Source organism: Hakea prostrata, chromosome 10 (genome assembly GCF_041222555.1).
Source record: "Hakea prostrata isolate BN-2017 chromosome 10, UWA_Hpros_2, whole genome shotgun sequence".
Classification (NCBI taxonomy): domain Eukaryota; kingdom Viridiplantae; phylum Streptophyta; class Magnoliopsida; order Proteales; family Proteaceae; genus Hakea; species Hakea prostrata.
In genome coordinates, this window is record NC_142609.1 from 5,707,234 (window position 1) to 5,731,030 (window position 23,797).

The 23,797-nt window shown below is 37.2% G+C and overlaps 2 protein-coding genes across 3 annotated transcripts; both read left to right on the forward strand.

Moving 5' to 3' along the window:
• The first annotated feature begins 324 nt into the window (after positions 1–324).
• Positions 325–5,704, forward strand: ABCI1 (non-intrinsic ABC protein 10). Of its 2 annotated transcripts, XM_089138465.1 has the most exons (3): positions 325–476; positions 1,203–1,277; positions 4,342–5,704. In XM_089138465.1, exon 3 carries the CDS (start codon positions 4,448–4,450, stop codon positions 5,120–5,122), a length of 675 nt encoding a protein of 224 aa, XP_088994591.1. In that variant the 5' UTR covers positions 325–476; positions 1,203–1,277; positions 4,342–4,447; the 3' UTR covers positions 5,123–5,704. The 2 variants fall into 2 exon arrangements, with proteins under 2 accessions (XP_088994591.1, XP_088994592.1); XM_089138466.1 differs by lacking the exon at positions 1,203–1,277.
• A 3,442-nt stretch (positions 5,705–9,146) lies between these two features.
• LOC149001679 (WD-40 repeat family protein / notchless protein) lies at positions 9,147–23,615 on the forward strand. Its single transcript, XM_089137739.1, has 13 exons — positions 9,147–9,482; positions 9,595–9,676; positions 9,775–9,864; positions 10,048–10,173; positions 11,431–11,558; positions 14,428–14,627; positions 16,057–16,120; positions 16,290–16,400; positions 16,993–17,130; positions 21,779–21,921; positions 21,998–22,052; positions 22,632–22,688; positions 22,816–23,615. The coding sequence occupies exons 1-13, from the start codon at positions 9,333–9,335 to the stop codon at positions 22,894–22,896; spliced, it is 1,425 nt and encodes a 474-aa protein (XP_088993865.1). The 5' UTR covers positions 9,147–9,332; the 3' UTR covers positions 22,897–23,615.
• Positions 23,616–23,797: the final 182 nt, after the last annotated feature.

The following is a 23,797-nucleotide window of genomic DNA, read 5'->3' on the forward strand; positions in this document are numbered from 1 at the left end:
TGTTTGATTTCAATGAATTAGGAACAGAGATAATGATATGGTCAATCGGGGCAGAGTCAGGGATAGGGCCAATCAGGACCAGCCAGGGTCAGGGCCAACCTGTCCTAATCCAGTTTAATTAAGGACATGCTTGGCTTTGTAGGGCTTAGGGTTAAGAACAATAATCCTTGACTTTGAATTAGGATTAGGGCATGAATGAGCTAGATTAGATTATCTAGGACTGGGCTTGGAATTGCAAAAACCCGGTCCAGCCCGGCTCTGTTGCGGGCCGGGTATTCGACTTCTCAAACGAAGCTTGAGCACATTTCACTAAAACAAAGCGTGAACCCAGTCGCCGTCGTCGAGAAAGGGATTCCTCTTCTTCGTCTTCTCTGTCTCCGGTGATTCAATCCGTTCAAATAATTTTGTTGCAGCCGTTCATCTTATTCATCTCAGCATCTCCTGCTGTTGGGATCGCCAGAAGCTGAGCCGTGAAGGTGAGTGAAATAATCGGATTTTCTTATTTTGATTCTTCTATGTTCATAAAGTGTTCATCTTCCCCCTAAATTTATGAGATGGGTGCTTCTTCTTCTTCTTCTTCTCTATATCTATATCTATTTTAATTAAATGAATCCTCATTATTGAAAACGTCAATCTCGTTTTTGAGTGCAATAATAACAGAGAACAAGCAAAAGCCTCTGCTTGTATAAGGTTATCAGTTCTGTTTCTCAGTGAAGCTTCCTTTTAGTCCATAACCAAATACACGCTGTTACAACTTCTTCTAGTTATCTGTGGAATCTAATTGTTCGTTGTAGTTTGTAATGTCCGGGTTAAAGTGACAAACCATCTTCTATTGAAAAAGTGTATGATAAATGATGCCATTTACCCTTTGGACGGATTGTTCATGTCTTCAAATTAGATACGTGGTGAACAGACAGAATTACTTATTTTTCCATTTTCTTGATCTTCAATTGTGATGCTAATGAGATTTTTCTGTTTATTTCAATGTGGATAACAAATAACAGCCACTTCTTATGGCTGAGGTCATCTTTATGTTGAAAAAGAAGAAGAACCAAAAACCGAAAAAGGGGAAATGGAAAACGTAGTAATGAAACTACTTATTTCTTCTTTGAATCCTACTTGCTGTCCTTGCAAAAGCAATTTCTCTCCTTCATCTTCCCCATCTCCATTGACTAAGTCCTCCTTATTTGTCTTGGTTGCAGTTCATCTCTTCTCCATCTTCTTTGCCTCGCATCTCCTGGTGGTTGGATTGTGAGAAGCAGAGCAGTTAACTGATGGTTAGTTAAATAAACTCAGAGTTACAGGAGTATTTAGTTGTCATCCTTCATGGCTTCATAGTGAAGCAAATGTGAAAATTCAGGCTTGTAGTGAAATTAGTATCTTGTTTAGTTACTATGTTCTTCTCAGCTTACTATTTGATTTGATCCGTAAGTACCAAAACTGCCAGAGTTTGTATTCCTGCTGATTGATGGTTCTCATTTTGGTTGGGGAGACAATGATTCAGGGTATCTGGAATCAGAATCTTTGTTTTTTTTAATCTTCAAGTAGAATTTCAATACTCATAGGGCCCACTACATTTCCAGCAATAGGTGCCGATATAATAGTAAATTGAGGAAAGATGAGGTCTTTCTTGAAATTTGTCACCTTGGAGCCAATGGAAAGCACCCCAATGTTCCCAATATTTAGTGCATAATCCTACTCAATGGAACTGTAAGTTGCTGAACTCTTATAGTTTTGCATTTCATTCATATAGTTACATGATTTGTAAAGAGAAAATGAACATTCCAGCCATTAGCAATCTCTTAAATTTACTAAAAACTTTTGGTTTACTTATCGGCTGCCAAAACCATCTTGTCATGCTCATGGATTGTACCAGAAATTAGCAAACCCAATCCTAATCCAGGGAAAACAGATGTATTGTTTGACTGAAAACAACCATTACGAAGATAAAGGTGTGGATTTCCATCTATCAGGAAGCCAAAAATTATAAGAAATGAAGAATGTTAGTGTAATGAGTATGGTTGACAGAAGGGTAATTTGTCAAGTGAATATTTGGATAGGAATGCCATTTTTATGAAGTGGGTCGATGGTTAGAGAATATTAGGGTGAGAATTTTCCCCAAGATAGTTGCACTCTTGAACTCTTAACCATGAATTGTTGGTCGTTAGTCCTTGCTGGAAGCCTCAAGTTGTGAGCATGACTGGTAAAATAGTATCTTTGCTTCAGTCTTCCAGAGAATGTCAATTGTGACATTCAACTTATAGGTGGTTTAATCAGTGACAACTTTCTGAACTTGGTAAAGTTTCTTTTACTGTTTGGGGCTTCAATTTAGAAGCAATTGGCTTTAAAGATTTGACAACTTTCCTTTTTTGATATGAGATTCCTCTTCCCATTCCTTTTCTGGTTGTGGAGAGTATATGCCTTTGCCTTCTATAGGTGTGGATTGATAGGGCAGTGATGGATTTCACCAGATCAGTTGCCAAGATTCAAACCGAGTGGCTATTAATGGGAAAATGCCATTCTCCCTGCATGATGTTTTGGGTCTGGAATTTGTCTCACCGGGTATATGAGAATGCTTTCTAGGAGCTAATTTTGCAGTTTGGTGAGCTTGATGGACTAGCTTTTCAACCAGGTAGCTTCAACATATCAGCACAGTCTTCTTCTCCATTTCTGCTTGCATCCATCTCACTTGCCTGCATTGTTGTCTGATCCAAGCTTCTTGTACTATTAGGGCAGAGGTGCACTTTTTTCTTTGCTGCCCCCACCATCAGTTATTTTCTATCCCTCCTCCTCCTCCTCCTCCTCCTCCTCCTCTTCCCCTTGTGCTTGAATTTTTGTTTGATCCAAGCTTCCTGTACTCTTGAGGTGGAGAGGGGCACCCTCTTAATAGCTTGCCCCTCTCTGTCTATCTATTTTATCAAGTGATTTCACATCCAGCAACAGGAGCCAGGTAGTGTTATTACCTTATTGGTTGATCATTCTTGTCACTGCTATAGTCAGATCGAGGTTGCTTTTCGATTCTCTTCTTTGTCACACCAGCCAATGGCTGGACAATGCCACCAGCCGAGAAATTGCTGTCAGGCTTAGTTGGTCAGTTTTGCTGTGGGTCTGTATGCTGATATGCATAATACAAAAATGAAAAGAGAAGCAGATTGGGGAACTTTCATATATCTGTATCCTGTGCTCTGATCTGATCATTCAGAACTAAGATCTCTGGCATCTTCCCCACCCAATCTTATTGTGGTGTGTCATCCTGCCTTAGCTTTGTTATCTGCTGCCTTCAGACTTCAAGGATAAATTGGTCATAAAAGTATTCAAAATCTGTCACAATTAGCAACTAATTCCAAGTTAATGGTGTGCCTGTTTTTGTTAACTTTGTGGAACCTGAGGGGGTGCAGCTGCAATTTTGAAAACCTGACTTTCCAAATCTGTCTTTCGATAAACCTCAGAGGATCCAGTTGAAGAAAAACTTTTTCTTTTAATTTAATGGACTGACTATAAGATGAGGATCAAAATGACCCATAAGAATAGATAGTTATAGATAGCTACTACCAATATTCTAAAGACTTTTTTGGATTAAAATCGTTATCATTTAGGTGGGTGTTTGTGTCTGTTATGGATTTTCATCAATCATTTATCAAAACTTGTGTTGGTTGTATGTATGATTGATCCTTTGATTCCCCTCCGGACTCGACTTAAATGTTTTTTTCTGGAAGTCTGATTTCTCATTGATCCGAAATGGAGTCTTAGACACTTGCAAATTGAAATTGGAACAAGGAGAAGTTTCTAAACTCATTATACTTAAAAACCAGACTTGAATTCATGGGAATTTATATCATTCTAGTCAATTACTTTTGTTTGGATTCCCTGATTATTCTCGTTCTCCACTTGCTCTTTGAATCACATTTTCTTAATTATGTTTCATTTTTGCGTTTCCTTATATATGTGAAGATGTGATATTGTATTTCACAATTCTTCTTTTCAGCATCCTTGATTGTAATCTCAACACTGTCGACTTTTGTTAAACTTTCCTGCCATCTTTTTGGGACTGTTCACAGTATTGAGGGAGACCGTGATTCACTCATTTTGACCATATTTTTTTGGGGCTAAACATGAGTATTGTAGATTAAATTCACCAACAGCTCAGAATTTCCTCTTCTTGAATTTTATTCTATGATGACTTTCCTTTTTCTTCACGTCCAATCTTATTTCATCTAACAAAACCTGTTCTGCACTTATTGTACCACTGGATGATGTTATAAATTGATTCTCTTTCATGCATTGCTTTAACTTAACGATTGTCATATGAAGGCCTTATTATGTTTGCCTGTTCTCCCTCAGGTGGTCACTGATTGGACTTGGGAAGGTGAGGATGGTACGAGTTGTTCTCAAATAGAATAAAATCAATGGAGCCTTAGTTTTTAATTCATTATTTACAAAGAAAAAGATGTCCCTACGGAGGCCACCACTCCCGAGACTCCTACTCAACAATGTTTCCTGTATGCGGAATGCCCAAATGGTCCTCAAAAACATCAATGTCTCTGTCCATGATGGCTCAGCCCTTGTCCTGACTGGCGCAAATGGAGCTGGCAAATCCACATTCCTTCGCATGCTTGCAGGCTTCTCAAAGCCCTCAGCGGGTGAAATCCTTTGGGATGGCCATGATATCACTGATTCAGGTGTGTTCCAACAGTACAAGCTCCAGCTCAACTGGTTGTCCCTCAAGGATGCCATCAAAGAAAAGCTCACTGTACTCGAAAATGTCCAATGGTTTGAAGTCCTTGAAGGTAAGTCTGGCAAGGCCTTGCCTGCTTTAGAGCTCATGGGTCTTGGTAGGCTTGCCAAAGAGAGATCAAAGATGCTTTCAATGGGACAGCGTAAGCGGCTACAGCTTGCAAGGCTGCTTGCAATCGATCGACCCATTTGGTTGCTGGATGAGCCTTCTGTGGCGTTAGATACCGATGGTGTGAAGATGCTTGAGTACATCATTGCCGAGCATCGAAAGAAGGGAGGTATTGTGTTCGTGGCGACCCATTTGCCGATAGAGATTGAAGATGCGATGGTTTTGAGGTTGCCTCAGAGATTCCCACGACGGAAAACAATGGTTGATCTGCTCGATTGAGAAGAGATCGGTCGTTGCAGTTGCTGAGTCAAGACTGGGGCACTGGGTTGGGCTGTCTGAGTGGTAATTTTGTACTTAGAATAATTTTGGGGTTCATTTTTATAAAATATTATTTTGGGATTTCATCCCTGTAGAAATGTGGCTTATTTATAACATTTTCCTTCTTGTTTTGTGTTCTTTTACTAGTGTTGTTTACAGTTAGTTAACTTTCTGTTTGGTGTGCATTCTCAGAATTTATTTCGTAGATCCATGGCCACCATAATGTACTTGAAAAGATGCAGACCAAACATAATCTCTCAAATTTTTTGGGGGTTTGCTCTAAAAATGAACTTTTTGGGGGTGAAGCGGTCACCTTGTTTACAATCTAATACTCTAAATAGATTCAAAAGTTATATTCAAAAGTTGCAGCAGTCTGATTGACCTGTTAGTTGAGAGTTTATACAACCAATAATGATCTTTCGTTATAAATAGTCTTGCAAATCAATATGTTTTATGCTTGTTACAAACAAAAAATAATTTTTTACATTAGCCTTCTCTAATTCCGTTGGAAATATGGCGTACCCTTCTCAGAATCAAAACCTTACAATCCCCTTCCACCATTATAATTTGTGTTTTGAAAATTTTCAATGCCACCTCTTGTTTTACTTGCTAAAATTAATAGAGCAAATTGCATTGATACTTGAAAATGTAGGTCTTAAAGTACTGACATCCCACTTTATATTTGAAAAACAAACACAACCCAAAATTCAATTTTCACTTGACACATTAGTGCAATTTGTCACTAAAAACTGTTAAATCATGTTTATTTTCTTTCAATTTCAAAAATATTTCCATCTAAATATTAAGTAAAAAAATAAAAATAAAAAGTGATTTAACGGTCTTCAACGACAACTTGGTCTATTGTGTCTAGGGAAAATCCAATTTTGGGGTGTGCATTTTTCAAGCATAAAGTGGGGTTTCAGTGCTTTAAGGCCTCCATTTTGGAGTGTTAATGTAATTTGCTCAAATTAATACTATCCCTTAAGTTGTCAATATATCAATTCAACCTACTATAAGGTTGAAATATATTAATAACACCCTTTACCATTAGGAAATGACAATTGAATGCTCATGTAAGTAAGTTAAACTTTATTTACCAAAAAAAAAAAACCTAAACTTTTCCAAAAGATAAGAATTGAATGGAAAACCATATGCTTAACTTGTTTTTTCATATTTCTTTATCGTTTGTGACTTCTTTCTCTTCCAATAATTTTGAGAATATTAGTTTTTCCTTTTTTAATAAACTTGGGAATATTGGTTCATGGATAGTGTTTTTAAACTTAAGATATTGAGCTAATATTTAAATGGATAGAAAAAAACTATAGAAAAAAAACTATCTAAGATTAATGGTGTTAGTAACATGGGGTATAACTGATAATTTGAATAATTCAAGGGATGACATTAAGGGATGACATTAATATTAAAAAGTAGCCTTGGGTGGCATCCTTTATAGTTTTTTTCCCCTTTTAAACCGTTCCACCTTTCATACGTGTGTTAACTTTAGAAGTGATTTACGTTTTCATCCTCAATAAACCCATTTAGAGAACCTAACACGATTGTATGAAATCAGCCCTCTACCCTAAAACCTATTCATTCACCCTTCCCTCACACAACAGGTGTCAACTCGTTGCCAGAATACCATACAAGAGAGAGATCGATTTCAATTAGCTTCTCTTCGTCCACTTGCAAACTAATTCTTTCCCATCTCCTTGCTGAGAACTCAAAATTTTTTCTTTACCCCTCAAAAGGGAAAAACCTCAATTTTTTTCCTAGTATAATAAAAATAAAATAAAAAATAAAAAATAAAAAACAAAACAGGCTAATACTGAGTTTAAATTTACAAAACTAACTTAGACACTTTTACTGCTAAAACTAACCACACCGAAAGGGTGAAATCACTATTTTATCCAAAGAGAAAAATATCACTATTCCCATGTTGGTATGATCAATTTAAAGAGTAAAAATGTCCAAAAGTAGGGTTGTCAACGGTTCGGGTTGGGTCGGTTTCAAGCTTGACCTAAGGGTTTCGGGCCGGTGCAATTCGGATTCAGGCTAACTAATGGTTTAGGTTAAGGTTTACTAGCGGTATATTTTTTAGTATATTGTTGATGTGTGAAATTTATCAAAAGCATGTGAATACATATAAATATTAAGTTCTCTCCAAGTCTCTTGTCTTGGGTGTTCAAAACAAAAATATTTCTTACAAAGAAGTAAAAATTATAGAACTAATATATAAAAGAAAGTTGGCATCTTGATGAATTTTAGTGGGTTGTCTTTGCTTATTCTCCTCTCCCTTCTTGACACTTGTAAAAATGGATCAAAATAAAACATTAAAAGATTTTCAAATGATAATATACTTGCTAAATATTTACTAATTCCATATTCTTAATGACAAAGCTTTGACAGGCTTGTTGTTTGTATATTCCAAAGCAAAACAATTAAGGAAAACAAATGGATACTTGGAGGTTTTCCTATCTTTTACATTTAAATTTATTTTATTTTATTTATTTTTAATTGGCTGATTAGAGTTTGGGCTAGCCACACATGGGCTGGCTAGGACCAGCCCGAACTAGTGCAGGCTGAGGTTGTTTAGCCCAAACACAATCCATTAAGCTTTGGTTCGGGCCTGTTCGGGCTATAATGGGTCAGTTCGGTCAGGTTTTAATGGTTCAAGTTAGGTTTTGACACCCTTATCCAAAGGGATGAAAACTTATTATTGTGATAACTTGTTGTAAACTCAAATTTAATTTTAGCTACTCTTATTAGTTGAAACATTGAATGATCACATTTATAAAGAAAACCTAAAAACTATTGATATTTCACATAGAAAAAGAAGACTATGGGAGAAATTTCAAACATTTGAAAAGAGAAAAAGAAAATTTCAAAAAATTGGAGGGTGGGGGAGGGGACTGTGGCCCCCCTTAGCTTTGCCCATGATCGAGGATGTGACACCTTGAAATCTTGCAACCTTCGGTGACATGAGGAGAGGATGACCGGAGAAGAAGGAAGATAGATTCGAGGGAGAAAGGGTAATATGGTCATATTATATTTGTAAGGGTAATATAGTTAGTAAAAACTTTCTTTTGAATTCTAAAGGGTGATATAGTTATATTATATTTTAGTAGAAAGTGAACAAGTAGCAAACTATGGTGAAAAGTAGCGAGCTCCGCTTTAGAAGCAAGCTAGGGTAGTGCGCTAGGCTGCTAGTTGCTCTACAACCGTAGGCTGCTCTGCTAGTTGTAGTGCACTAGCGCACGGAGATTCTATCATGATCTTATGAATCTACAACTCTCTTTACTGAATAAGACTCCATCCTTACGCTCCGAGACAACATTCGAGAGAAGCAACATGTTAGTTAAGCAGGCTCATGCTTGATTCATATACCTCCCCCCGATCTCCACTTGTAGATCTTTTGGGGATTAATCCACTTGCCATCCAGACCCAAGTATTGTAGAGATAGGGCACCCTCAAATATATTTTTGAATTCTAACGGTAAACTGTAAATGGCTACAAACTAACGATGTGAAGGGTGGAGGGGGTGTATGTAAATTTCCATTTTGAGGGAATTGCGTCGTATTTTCAATAGAATTGGAGGGGCTCATGTAAATAGGTTTTGAAATTTGGGAAAATTAATTGATTAGCTAGTTTTAAGTTTTTATTTATAAAAGTAACCACTCATGTTTCACTTAACAAAATTAGCTAAAATTGAGTTTGGGTTTACAAAACTAACATAAATAGTGGATTTTTCATCAATTTGAACATTTTTATACCTAAACTTAATCATACCAATATGGGGATAAAAATGTCATCACAGAAATGAAAAATCACTATTTTGGCTAGTTTTGTAAACTCTGAACTTAGTTTTAGCTAGTTTTATTAAGTGAAACATTCAGTGATTACTTTTGGAAAGAAAAACCTAAAAATGGTATCATGTATTTTTCCTTTGAAATTTTGACACTGGGGATTATGTTCTGATCTAACGACTAAGACACGCCTCTTTACAAACCCTAAACTGAGCTCGTTTTGAAGGACGTGAAGGCAGCCTTTTTGATTTTTCCCGCGGTCGGTTGATCTCGCAGGAGCGAAAGTTCACCGGTAGAGAAACTGAGAATTACACTTGTGGGATTCTTGTGCTGTTGAGTAGGTCTCGAGCTTGTTATTGAAAACAACAATGGAAGGTGGAGGCACAGAGGAGATGACTCACAACGTGATGTGCCTATTAACTGATCCCGAAGGCACACCTCTCGGAGCTTCCATGTATCTACCGCAGAACGCTGGACCAGTTCAGCTTCAGTTGCTCGTCAACAAGCTCCTTAATAACGTAACATACCTGACCTAATTCTTCCTTGTCTATGGAGATTGAAATCTCACTCGTTACGTTATAGTTTCTTTGAATTGAATGTTGAATGTTCACTCGTTTATTGTTTATTCAGGATGAGAAATTGCCTTATTCCTTTTACATATCAGACCAGGAGCTTATAGAGGAACTTGGATCTTATCTGGAGAAAAACAAAGGTTTTTTAATTTTATATCGTATTTAGTCAGTGAATAAATAAGTTTTGCTTTGGTATAAATGATAAAAACTGATCTCTGTTTCCAATTCTGTCACTCAGTTTCTGTGGAGAAGGTTTTAAAAATAGTTTACCAGCCACAAGCAGTTTTTCGAATTCGGCCTGTTAATCGGTGCTCGGCAACTATTGCTGGTATGTATCTTACCTTCTTGCTCGATTTCTTTCTTGATCATGGTTTTGTTAATTCATTTGATTTCTGCTTTTTGAAGCTGTGTCTGGTTGTACTTTTCATGTGAGGAATAAGTTACTTTCCTAGTCATATGCCGGCTAAATGTCACTCGTTCTTGTGGGTTGATTTGAACTTTGATACTGCAGGTCATGCAGAAGCTGTACTCTCTGTTGCTTTTAGTCCTGATGGGCGACAACTGGCCAGCGGTTCTGGTGACACCACTGTCCGCTTTTGGGACCTTAATACTCAGACTCCACTGCACACGTGTTCAGGTTGAATATTCAACCCCCTTCCCTGCTACTTCTGTAACATTTTTTTAAGCAATCAATCATGTATTCTCAGTTCATCTTATGTAGTGTGTTACATTAGATTATGATGATCTGTGCTTTCGTTTCATCTTTCGGATTTGTATTAATATCTTGTTCCATTATGTCAATGTCCAATAATTTCATAGAGAAACTTACTGAATATGTTCAGAAGGGGAATAGTCTGACTTCTTATTGCTTTTTCTGTCTTTTATAGTGCCAATATTGAGAGTAATGGGGCTGTGGCCCTTGTTTGCCCTTTTGACATAAGCTGTTACTCCGTTCTAACTCAACTAGTTGGCAGCATATTCATATGTTGCAGAAGAAAAGCGTGCAAAGCCTTTTGTAGGTTTTCCTTTCCGTAGTTCCTGGGGTTTTGCCAATTTCTTGATAGATCCACTTTTTGGCATTTATTTCTTATTATTCACTCAGAATGAACGTCTAATATTGGGTTCTTCTTGGAATCTCTTCAGAGGAATGCTTTTGCAAAGATATCCAAGAAATTGTAAATCTCTAAAATTTCTAGTTTTTTTTGATACTTTGTGAACAATGAATCATGTCTCCCTTTGGAGCTGTATGAGCTTATGGAGGATGCTTCCTCTTGATGAAAAACTGATCCACCACTCAGGAGTTGTGGAGGTATCAGCACATAGAAAGATCTGGGGCTTTTTCCTTGATATTGTAGGAGACAACTAACAGGGAGCTTCCTTGCTAGCACTTTCCAATAACGATTTCATTTCCAGATAGATAATCAATCGAAAGATCCGCTGCTTGTGCAGGGCTGAGAAAAATGATGAGAAGTCATTTTTACTATTGTTTGAGTCTTTTAAGCTTGATTTCTGAATAGGATGGTCGCTAGCATTTTGAAGTTCTGGTCAGTGATTCACACTCCAATACCCAGAGTTTTTTGTTATGTTGGTCGCGTCATTGTTTTATGTTCATTGCCTTCTCAAAGCCTAGTCTGAGGCTGGAAAGCCTTTAATCTATTGGATTGAAATTGTGCCTAATGGGCCCATTTTCCTTTATTCCTATAGACTTATTTAACTTTAAGAGGGAATCATATGAAAGGTTGGATTCTTTTTGCATCAGTCTTGACATCCCTGAATAGTTTTTGAAGTTGATAGTGGATTACATAAGGTTGTTGATGGAGTCAATGGCTTGCTGAATACAACATTTTGGTAACTGTACTAACGATTTGATATTTTCTTGCTTGAATATTTCCAGGGCATAAAAATTGGGTTTTGTGTATCGCTTGGTCACCTGATTGTCAGCATCTTGTAAGTGGGAGCAAGGCTGGAGAACTCCAGTGCTGGGACCCACTGACTGGAAAGCCATCAGGCAATCAACTTATTGTAAAGTCATAATATCCTCATATTTGATAACTTTATCTTTATTCTGTAATGTGGTCTTCTTTGCTAGAATGGTAATTTTCTTTTGAATCCATTCATTACTTGTGTTTTGGGCCAACTTCATTGAGATGATTGGTTGATATTAAAGGCTTTGTTCATCCTTATATTGTATCATTCTTATTTTTTGATTATGTCAAGTATGGTTTTCAATTAGCTCATTATAAAAATTCAGAATTTTTGTCATAATACTTTTAGAAGATAATTAAAATGCTGGCCAGCATAAACAAGTACTGTGTTTGAATATTTGGAATTGAATGAAGACAGTGATGTGGATGTTGAAGAACTGGCTATGTGAAGTGATCTTTCAGTGCTTTCTTGCTGGGTACGGGCCTATAGGCATACAATGAAACAAATTTTACCTTCTCTTCAAAAATGTGTTGTGTAAATGCACCTTGTTTTATGTCAGTTTGAGTCTTGAAGGAAGAGTTCATTCTCTCTAGTATGATTTTCATCAGCCTCACTCTACGGTAGATTTACTCCTTCAGGACAACGCCATCTTAAAATCTTCAGTTTGAAAGCTTGATGGAATAAACCTGCTTTCATAGTTTCTGCCAGGGCAATTTTTAGAGGTTACTGCTACTATAATATTTTAGTTCTGAAACTATTACTGGCCATCCCTAGGAGACCTGAGGTTAGAATCACATTTGGTTGGTCTTTAATGTAGGAAGGTTCTTGAACTGAAACTGAACTGATTTACCATGTGACTGTTATAATACATTGCTTAACATTTTTTATCCAAAGACCCTTGCATTCTTATTTTTGTTTCTGTCCTTCTTCCCTGATAGTACATGACAGAACCTGCACTTGGATTGCCATGTGTCCAATCAGATGAAGAAAATTCCCAAATACTAGAATTTAGCGGAAAATTTGTAATTATCTTGAAGTGTAGAACCAACCCGTGGAAGGGAATTCAGAGTCTGGACTTACCGGAAGTCAATATTAAGTGGTAATGTCATCTCTGTAGAAAATGGGGTTCCCTTTCAGGTTTGCCAATCTTTTTGAGGAAGTTATCCCTTTAGGATACCCCCATTATCCCCCCTCTAGACCCTTTAAGCTTATATTCCAGTTTCCCTCCACTACTCCCTAAAATTTAGGAGTCATTGGAATTATTTTAAAGTTAAGCCAGTCAATCCTGAAGGTCTGCACACCATTGTCTTAAAGTCGCTTCCCTGTCTTGAGTGTTAAAAACCTCTGAACAGACCCTCTTTGTTCACCGGAATTCCCTTTGTTTGGTTTTGGTTTATTAAAGATCCTGCAGCATTGGCCATTGGTTGGTCTTACATATCCAAGGCTAGATTGTGGTAACCAGAAGCTATTCAAGAAGAGCTCTCCCTCATATGATCATGGCTAAATCTTAAATGTTAGGTTATGATTCCAACTCACAACCCTTGTGCCTGCAGATTTAAATTTTCCAGTTTGGTTATCACAACAGGGAATGTTTTAAGGGATATCTCTAAGGCTTTGTGATGACGATCAGGAAGACTGAAGATGAGAAAATGTAGGTAGGAGAAGAGAAAAAGAGAAGAAAAGAGGAAGAGAGAAAACAGGGTAGATAAGGGAGAAATAACCAAAAAAAAAATGTCTCCTAAAAACTGTGGACACTATAGAGGAAATAGGAACATTCAAACTGGTCTAGGTAGTTTTTTACTTCCCATAGATTTAAACTAAATAAAATAACTAATATTTAAACTGGTTAAAGCACATGTCTTGATGGCAGAAACTAAAAAGAAAACTAAAAGCAAGAGACGCCCTGTCCAGCTCATGTAGGGTCAATCTGGTCCAAGATTCTCCTGCATCTCTTTGATTTCCTAGGAAATGGCAACTGATGCTCAGAATCTCAGGCTGAAGACATTTGGGACAACAGAGACTAGCCTCAGCCTATGAGAGGCAGTAGTTATAATAGAACAATGCAGATAACAAAAGAAAGAACAAATAAAGGAAGACTTAGAGAGGAATAAGGAAGTTGGCCTTAGGAGAGAGAAGAGGAGGAAATCAATTGTCCACGGTACACAATAAACTAGTAATCTTCATCTAATTCATCCTCTTCATAGATGGCAGGAATGCATATGTAGAAAATAACAAAACCAAACACTCCTATATATATCTAAAATATAGTTGCAACTTGCAACCTATACTGGATTGGATCTTCTACTCTTAGCAATTTTACATAAGCTCCTACATAGAATTAAATCCTGAACTACAAAAATATGCTCAATTAGTAACAAATACCATACCAACGTTATTGGTCCAGACCTACACTAGGGCTGGGTTTCAGCAGGTCATGCTCTACTGTATCATCCCCATTCTAGTCTAAATTTAGAAATCCCTCTTCCAAATTTATTTATTGTTTAATCTTTGATTCTACTCGCTTTACTGGTTTATCCAAGAAGGTATTTTTTATATTCATAGCCACCAAAGAATTTTTTTGGATACAGCTTGAGTTCCCTTCAATAGTGACTTTGTTGAGCTGGCCATGTTTTGGAAACCAAGGTTTGACATTTCTTCATCACCACCTCTTTTCTCGTTTTGAGGCTTGCTTAATGAAGACAGGTTCTCCGTTCTTGTCGTGGTTAATGTATACTTAATCATCAGATGATTTTACTTCCATTAAAAAGCAAGAATATAGAACATCATCTCTGTCTGTGACTCTGTATTCTTGTTTCATGCAGTAGTCCTCAGTTGTTGCATTGTGGTTTCTGTACTTGTTCATGGGTTTTGATGTACACGTGAAATAATTTTTGTCTTGATGAGAAAGATGTTCGACATTATTTTCAGGGACTAATGTCTGTCTTTCCTCTGTACTCCATCTCAGGGCCACAAAAAGTGGATTACTGGTATTTCTTGGGAGCCAATACATTTAAAAGCTCCATGCCGTCGCTTTGTAAGTTCTAGTAAAGATGGAGATGCACGCATATGGGATGTCTCATTAAGGAAGTGTATTATGTGCCTAAGCGGCCATACACTTGCAATAACGTGCGTGAAGTGGGGTGGAGATGGGTTTATATATACGGGGTAAGCTAATGCTTTTATCTTTCAAAGTTGCTTCTAATAGGAGAACTTAAGTTTTCATATATTTTGTGGGATGCTGATCAAACCATTAACTTAATAAATCTTACTAAAAAAAAAAAAAAAAAAAAAAATCTTGGAATTATGCGATGTTGGCTCATTGCAAGGTAACTGAATAACCTGTAAAAAGAAAAAGCACCTTTAATTGTTCCAGAAACTGAACTCAAAGAAAAGTGACTGAAATTTGTTGACTCAAAACTCAAACAAGAAGTAGGTCATGTTCCTCCATGCATGCATAATCTTTCCTTGAGTTGGATGTAAATGTTCTGAAGCTGAAACACCATCATTTGCTGAAGCTTTAGACAGTCCACTCAAAGTCCTTTTCTCATCAGATATTTGCTGTCATCATTTTTTTTTTCAAATGTAGCAAAGATGGCATGTTTGGAATACCCAACTTGGATTTGGTCCTTTCTCCCTCTCACCTCCTCTTGATGAAGAACAGAAGCGTTTTCTGTATGATAAATATATGAAGGTAATTATTGCACGCAAAACCCAGGTTAGCAACCAAGCACTAATATGGGAAAATTTTCAAGGTAAAGGTAATTTATTATGTGAGATCCTTTGAGTGTCTAATTAACTGAATCAATAGAAATGGAGTTATGGAGGAGGGTAAGGAGAGAACCAGGTATTGAGTTGGCCATTCTTGCATGGTTTTTTATTTTTACATTGATCGTGCCAGTGCTAGAACTGTTAACCTGTTTGGCTTCAAGCTTTGATTTGTCACAAAATACTTAGCCATTTCTTGAAAGCAGGGGGTCGACAATACCATTTAAAACTCTGACCTGATGATGGGAAAGTTAGTTTGTTGATAAGTTTTTCAATCTCAATAGTGGCACTAATGTGTAGGTTGAAGGCACTCTGTTGATAGACGGTCCAACTTTGACTGACAGCCACTTCTCCGCTGACAAAGGAGATAGTACATTTGGAAAACTAGAATAGTTTTATCTAGTGATCATGTCTCCAGCTAGAGAAGGGACTCAGCCTGTGGGAAAAAAAGTTGAAATAATAAATATGAAGGAGATAGTACATATGGAAAGCTAGAATAGTTTTTTCTAGTGATTGTGTCTCCAGCTGGAGAAGGGACTCAGCCTGTGGGAAAAAAAATTAAAATAATATATACGAAGAGACAGAAATGGAAAGGAGAGTTTTTCAAACATGTTGCAATTCTTGCCAGATCGCATAGTACATTATTGGTTTACTCTTGCAACAATGGAGCTAGATGTATCTGGCCTAAAATGATTTGTTTTTCAACTTAGTTTATCATTTATATCTTCTTATGATTCTTAAGAGAATATTTTCATAGATATCCTTTTTACACGTTACTTGGTTCACTCTTTTGATTTTAAATCTTGGTTATTCAACTGAAATTTTGCAGCTCTCAAGATTGCACAATCAAAGTATGGGAAACTACACAAGGGAAGCTGATCCGTGAATTGAAGGTAAATGCGTTTCTTTCTTGTTATTCATGAAGATCCCATGGTCAGCAATTTATTATTAAATATTTTTTCTTCAATCTTGGTTTATAATTGAGGTTTATGCATATAGTCACTGAAACAGCACTCCTCGGTTTATACCATCACATTCACCTTTTGTATTGGCTTTATTCAGGGTCATGGCCATTGGGTGAACTCTCTTGCATTGAGCACTGAATATGTTCTTCGTACGGGGGCATTTGATAATACTAGAAAACAGTATTCATCTCCGGAAGAAATGAAAGAGGTAATAATATTCTTGCTTATAGAGCGAAGACAAATCTGATACCCCTAGGGAAGTGTTGATCCCATTTTGGTCATATAGGGGGTTTATCTAACATTGGTAATGTAGGTGATTGGTTGGAATTGCTATGGTGGTTCCATCACCTTGTAAGCTGGTTTATGAGGTTGAGTTTTCTCAAGTCTGTATAGGTGTTATTAGAGCAGTCAATTGTCGGTCATAACACTCACTTGGAATGGGTGATCTCATGCTGGAGTCAAGCCACTAGGAAAGGGCTACCTGGATTCAAGTGGATGTTGGTTCAGCAGGGTTGTATATGGTTACATCCCCTATCACTTGTTATGATCCCATGGATTGGATTTTTTTTTGAGGGGGGGGGGGTGGGGGTGTTCTGGGTTTCCACATGGTTAGAAAAGTGATTTGGTTTGAGTTTGATATGGTCTTGGGTTTCTTAACTTGTAGGCCAGTTTATGGGGTTGAGTTCTCCCAAGTTCGTATCACTACATGCTAGGAATTTTTCTTCGAGTAGTAATCTGTGCTTGATTCTTTTGTTCTTACCTCCAAATTACAATAGAGGTTCTCCTGCTGTTTTATTTAGGTAGCTCAACAACGTTATGAAAAAATGAAAGGCAATGCCCCAGAAAGGCTGATCTCGGGGTCTGATGATTTCACCATGATTCTTTGGGAACCAGCTGTTAGCAAGCACCCCAAGGCTCGTTTGACAGGCCACCAACAGGTAAAATTGGTTTTTAGCCATTTTCCACTTCCATTTATTTTCTGACTTCTTATCCTTGCTTTAGTGGGTGACCTTTTTCTGGTTAATAAGTAATTGAAATTACACAATTCTAAATTCTACTTGCACCTGGCCTACCTCGTCATTTCTATTGCTTGAACTTCCAATAGGAACTGGAACCTTCAATTCCTCAATCTTTCAATGCCGAAGCTTTATTATTGTGTTTACTCTTTTTTTTTTTTTTGGGGGGGGGGGGTTTATTATATGCAACCCTTGGTCACCCTTCCCCCCTCCTTTCTGTGGGAGAAAAAGCACAAATCATGTTTACCTCCTCCTAACTTGACGATGTTAATGGTGGCAGGTGAAGTACCAATAATATCCTTATCTTCTTCTTCCTCCTGGGCTTCCCCTAACTGATTTTACACCTCCAGAAGTAGAAGAAAAAAAATAAAAAAAAGTGTATACCAACTATTAATGGTATTTCTGTGATATTGGCAATTAGAAGGGAGAGACATATTGCCTTTATGCTCCATTAGAACACTTGGACGGAGGAGAATATAATTCAAAGTGAAAATTGATATTATCTTCAGCTTACTTCACTCTTTACTCTGGAATTCTGGAGGACTTTGGAAACTCAAGAATTGGAGTCCAGCACCTTCACTTGTATTTCCCAGTTAGTTGTTGCTAGTTTTTCTGAGGATTCTGTTTTCATTCCCAGATGTCCAAATTCCTAATCCAAATCAGGTAAGAGAAAGATTTGTAGAATTTAACATGTCTTCATCATCTTTCTCAAACCTCAATGCATAGAAGTTATATGAACAGTAAGAAAGCCATGACGGCAGCTGAAGGAAGAGACAACATATGATCAGATGAGGACAGCAAGCAAAAATCAAACCACACAACACTACCAACAGCTAAAACAAAGAGTAGCCCCTGTAGTACTGGCACCGATTGATAAGTAAAAGTAGAACTGAAGAATCCATATTATATATAACTTAGTTGTGGCAATGTCTGGGAGAAAGGATGAAGGCAACCCAAGTGAAGCCCCTGAGAACACAAAAATTAAATCACGAGATATCGTTGGAAAGGATAGGTGGATCCATCCAAGTGAAAAATTTCCCTGTAAAGCTATCTTGGAGAATGATGAGTATAAGCATTCCCATTGCAGTCTTAATTGTACAATAAAACTGGGTAAGTAGATCGAGACAAAAACTTGATATTGGACAGTGGACTTCTTAGAGAAAGAACTGGAAATAAGTTTGAATAAATTGGGAAGAACAACTAGTCAAATCTATTAACAAGAGTAACTCATCATGCAAGCCCTAAGCTGGATTGCACCACCATAAAGATCTGCAAGAATCCATCCTCTGTTAGTATGAAAAACCAGGCACTTCGCCCAATTACTTCTGGTCTAGAATTTAGTCAGTGACAAGGCAATTCCAGAGATTGCAAGAAGAATGGGAGGAAGAAGGGCATAGTTGGTATTTCACCTATACTCTATTTTAATTGATTACATATAAAAAGAAAATGTCTTTTAACCCTTTGAAGTAAACATCTGACCAGTCAAGGGTGAAATGGTCAGATGACCTCCAGGGGCAAAGCTACCCCTTGCCCCCCCCCCCCAAATTTTTTTTTTTTTTTTTGAAAAATTTCCCCTTATGGCTTGAAATTTAGAGAAAGCACTAGAAATAAGTTTGAAGAAATCAGGAAGAACAACTATAAACTAGTCAAATCTATTGATAAGAGCATGGTAGGAGATCTCGCTCTCGAGCGAGCTCGCTACCATGAAAAACCGAGATCTTGACCAACTCGGTGAGATCTTGGTCGAGATATGCCATTTTTTTGGCGTTAACTCGGTAGCCCATCTTGGTGGGTTTTAGGGTCCCAGTTGGGCTAAAACTTGGTATTTAGCCTATTTAAGGCCTTTTGAACACACTAATGGCCTTGGATTTGTGAGAAAACAGCCCTAAGTATGATTTCTAAGTCTACCGATAGTGTGAAATCGAAATGTTGTAGGATTAGAGAATGCAAGATTATATAACATGTATTATAAAACGATTAATGCTGTAGGATTAGAGAATGCAAGGTTATATAACATGTAATGTAAAACCATTAATGTTGTAGGATTAGAGAATGCAATGTTATATAACATGTAATGTAAAACCATTAATGTTGTAGGATTAGAGAATGCAAGGTTATATAACATGTAATATAAAACCATTAAAGCATATAAATGAAAATCAAGTGTATCAAATACATCAAAATAACATTCATATGAGTATTCCAATCTTGACTTTCGAGAATAGAATAGAATGATAAAAGTATACAACCGTTAGAAATTCTATATAAGTCATTAACACATAAGTTTATAAGACAAGTAGAGGATAATTGAGCTTCCTTTGATGTTGTAGATGTGCTAAGAGTATTTGCAAGTGAAACTTTGGCTGAAATCCGCAGAAAATTGGGCAAAAATTGAGAGTTCTAGCGAGATATAACAAGATTTGGGGCGAGATATAGCGAGATGTAGTGAGATATGGCGAGATCTCAAGCGAGATATACCATTTCGCAAATCTCGACCTTGATCTCGTCTCAATTTATTAAAAAACCAAGATATCTCACGAGATCTCCCACCATGGATAAGAGTACTCATCATGTAAGCCTTAAGCTGGATTGCTCCACTGTGAAGATTTGCAAGAATCATCCTCTGTTAGTATGAAAAATCAGGCCCTTCACCCGATTACTCTTGGTTTAGAATTTAGTCAGTGACAAGGCAATTCTAGAGATTGTGAGACCTGAAACTTGATTTGGAAAAGAATGGAGGAAGAAAGGCATTGGTGGTATTTCACCTATACTCTATTTTAATTGTCTTTTAACCCTTTGAAGTAAACACCTGACCAGTCAAGGGTGAAATGGTCACATCACCTCTAGGGGCAGACCCCCCCCCCCCCCAAAGTTTTTTATTATTTGAAAATTTTCCCTCCCCTTCACAATGTCTTGAAATTTCTCCTCTATCCCTCTTTCCATGTGTAAAATATTGGCACTTGGTCCCCCCAATTTTTTGAAATCTCCTCCCTTCCCTTCTCGCTTTTCTGAAATTTACCCTCTAACCCTCTTTCCATGTGTAAAATATCAGCACTTTGCCCTCTCAATTAGAGAAATTTTTTAATGGTAAAGACAATGAGTAGAAAAGTCATTGTGTTATGTATGAAATCGGTATTTGGCCATCCTCGATGACAAATCCTAGCTCCACCCCCTAATCACCTCTTTGAAGGGCAATATGCCTTCCCTGATTTTTTTTGGAAACTAAAAACATTAATGGATTGTGTTTTTCGTTTCCTCTTTCCTTTTTATTCAGCTCCTCTTTTAAGGGCATAACATTTTCCTTCAGAGTTTTTTTTTTGTTGGTTTTGTTGTTGTTGTAGTCTTAAAAGAAAAATTTGCGAAACCAGCGACCGGGTGAAAATGGGAACTGGGAGGAAACTTAGGTCATCACGGGGAAGTTGGTTAGCAGAAGCCGGCCAGCAAGCAAGTGTAGTCGTACTAGGGACACGAGTCTAAAAAATGAGGGAACCCAGCGCCGGGTGAAAAGGGGGAACTTACGTAGTCTTAAAAGAAAAAAAAATTTGAGGGAAACTCAAGTTTCGACCGGGTGAAAATGGGAAACTGGGAAATTCCGAGGAAACTTAGGATTTTTTCTCGTCAAGTTTTGACAGGTTTTAGGGAGTATTTTAAGTTGGGACTCTGCATTTAAGCTAATTAGAGTATAAAGAACACATTGGCACATGCATTTTGCTAAAAAAGTCAATGTAGATATGTCATTCAATGTACATAACATCAACGTAGATTTTGTCCGAGAAGTACACTAAGTACATAACATTCAATATATAATTTCTAACTTCAAAACATCATATACAAAATAACTGACAATAAGAGGAAAGTACAACTCAGTGCCAAGAGGTGTGCCTCGATGGATCCATCCTGAGAGTTGAGTAGTACTATACATGCAACATCTCCTCCTCCAACCAACAAACATAAACATCCTATGACATTTTATGCCTATGGTTGTCAAGGTAATCGACAACAACTTTGTAAGTTTGGTCATCAACATGCCTAAGATAACCAGTCTGAGGGAATACAAAATTTGGATAGGGAAGTCCTGATGGAGGGTGTATTTGTTATGGTATTTTGGGAAACTTGGAAGAAACAAAAAAATTGAAAATTTGTGAAAGTTATTAAACTTGCAGGAAAAGTCTCAGGTTTCCACGAAACCCATGCTTCCCACGAAATTTCCCATGTCTTCCCTTGAAATTTGAATTTTTTTTCTCATGAACCAGCTAGTCTAGCTGGGTTGAACCAGGTTTCGAACTAGGTTTCAATGGTTTCAATTGAAACTTGGGATTTTTCTGGTCCCCTCGTTTTTCATTTTGAGGTTCTCGAAATTTCACAAGTTTCGACCAAATTTTGTTTCATGAGTCACGCTGTAGGGTTCAAAACTAAGGGGTGCATTTGAAGTCCCCCTCTTTTTTTCTAGGGTTGTATGCACTTCTGATTTCTGCCGACAGACTGCAGAATTCTTAATTTTCATAAACAAAAACAATTACTTTATCTCATATTTGAAAGGATTCTCAGAGTTGTTGATTTTTCTTTCCAGCTTGTGAACCATGTTTACTTCTCTCCTGATGGTCAATGGGTGGCAAGTGCCTCCTTTGACAAATCTGTCAAGTTATGGAATGGTATCACGGGAAAATTCATTGCAGCTTTTCGTGGGCATGTGGGACCTGTTTACCAAATTAGGTGTGGATATCTTCTTTCTATTTTTCTATCAATTTTCTCATTTATGGCTAAACTGATTATCCTCTGTGCTTCTCAGTTGGTCTGCTGACAGTAGGCTTCTCTTAAGTGGAAGCAAGGACTCTACACTAAAGGTTTGTTGTGTACTTGTTATTTTGCATTTGTATTTATCTGACAGTTTTTTAGCAATGAGGCTGATGAACCTTTATCTTATTTACCATGTCAGAAAAGTGTTCCAACATATAAAGTTTTCTTTATAAATATTTTGAGGAGCTATTTCCACTTTGACATCAATTCTTCCCCTTGCATGGGTTAGTTTGATGGGATCGAATTATCTATGAACATGTTAACATTATTACTTTGTCATTGGTTGAATTTCAAACCAATTTGACTTCTCATGGGGCTCTGAACTTCATCTCTTGTCCACTGTGGTTGTGCCATCTCTGTATTTTTGAAAAAGAATTATAAAAATTACTTTCGGAAAAATTGCCTCTCCTAATCATTCTAGATGCTCAATACCCTTTTATAATTAGCCTTCCAAGTTTCCCTTCTGGAATTGCTATCCTTTTCAGTTTATTCATTATGAAATAATTGGCTGGGTTCTATAATAGTAATCATATATAATATATTTGGTAATCTGTACTGAAAGTATGTTTTTTCTTGCTGTGTGTTAGCTTTACAGTCTTTTTGGTACTGATGGAAGAGTTATGTAGGTTTGGGATATCCGCACAAAGAAATTGAAACAGGACCTTCCAGGACATGCAGATGAGGTTGGTCTCTCTCTCTCTCTCTCTCTCTCTCTCTCTCTCTCTCTCTCTCTCTCTCTCTGTGTATATATATACATACATACATTACCGATTTGAGTATTTATATTTTTAAATTCTTTCTTTTGGGAAGGTTTTTGCGGTGGATTGGAGTCCAGATGGTGAGAAAGTAGCCTCTGGTGGGAAGGACAGGGTATTGAAACTATGGATGTGAATTAGATTGTTGGATGGGGATAGTTGGGAATGGCAGCATGAATGCTCACTGAGCAGCACTGATGGTTTGCAGAAGGGGGCGTCCATCATTAAGAATTTGAACTTTTTTCGGGGAGGAGATTGGCGACCATACTATCCTTTGAAAGGATTGATTACACCAGTCTTGCCATTAGAAAGGATTCCTCTTTGTAAGTTCTCTGATTTGGGTTCAACATGAAAGCAAGTGCAAGACTGAAATTTTCCAGTCCAACCACAAATGTTCAAAAGATCCTGCAGTTCTGGCTCTTGGATGAAGGGCTTCAATGGAACAGGATGGAGATTACCGATAATTTAATGTCCGATGTCTGAAACTCTGCTTTTGTATATTTTTCTAGTTGGGTCAATTATCCTTTTTGTAGAACTTTAGATGATTACAACACCCTAATGATTATGAATCCAGTAACCAAATTTAGATCCAAGTTTAGCGAGTTTGCAAAAAGGTCTTACGTATTCTGGGAACTGTAAAGCTATTACTTGAAATATTTTTAAGTCAAAAAACTTAAATGGGTTTGTGTTTTGCCACTCTCCGGTGGATAATTTTCCGTTAAGTGTGTATATAGTTATATGATTTTGTCACGTGTAATATTTTAATTCAAGGGTATTCAATGGATTTAGTCTAGTTATTGGAATAGATAATTCAACTATGCGTGGATCTCCAAACAACTAAAAAGAACCTGTTGGTGCAGTTGGCCTGTCCAGAGTTAATCTCTTGGATTCATTATAAATATATAAAAATAAGATATAGGTAGGAATTCAATTAAGAACTACTTGTTTGTCCTTTTGTCTTTCCAATTCAAAGATAACCAAGGAAATCATGGAATTTGGATTGGGTTAAAGACAGGTCTCCTGGTTTTGAAAACTGG

Coding starts and splice junctions, on each gene's coding strand:
- ABCI1 (XM_089138465.1), top strand. CDS start 4,448: ATGTCCCTACGGAGGCCACCACTCCCGAGACTCCTACTCAACAATGTT.
- LOC149001679 (XM_089137739.1), top strand. CDS start 9,333: ATGGAAGGTGGAGGCACAGAGGAGATGACTCACAACGTGATGTGCCTA. Junction 9,483..9,594: donor TCAACAAGCTCCTTAATAAC/GTAACATACCTG, acceptor TTGTTTATTCAG/GATGAGAAATTGCCTTATTC. Junction 10,174..11,430: donor TCCACTGCACACGTGTTCAG/GTTGAATATTCA, acceptor GAATATTTCCAG/GGCATAAAAATTGGGTTTTG.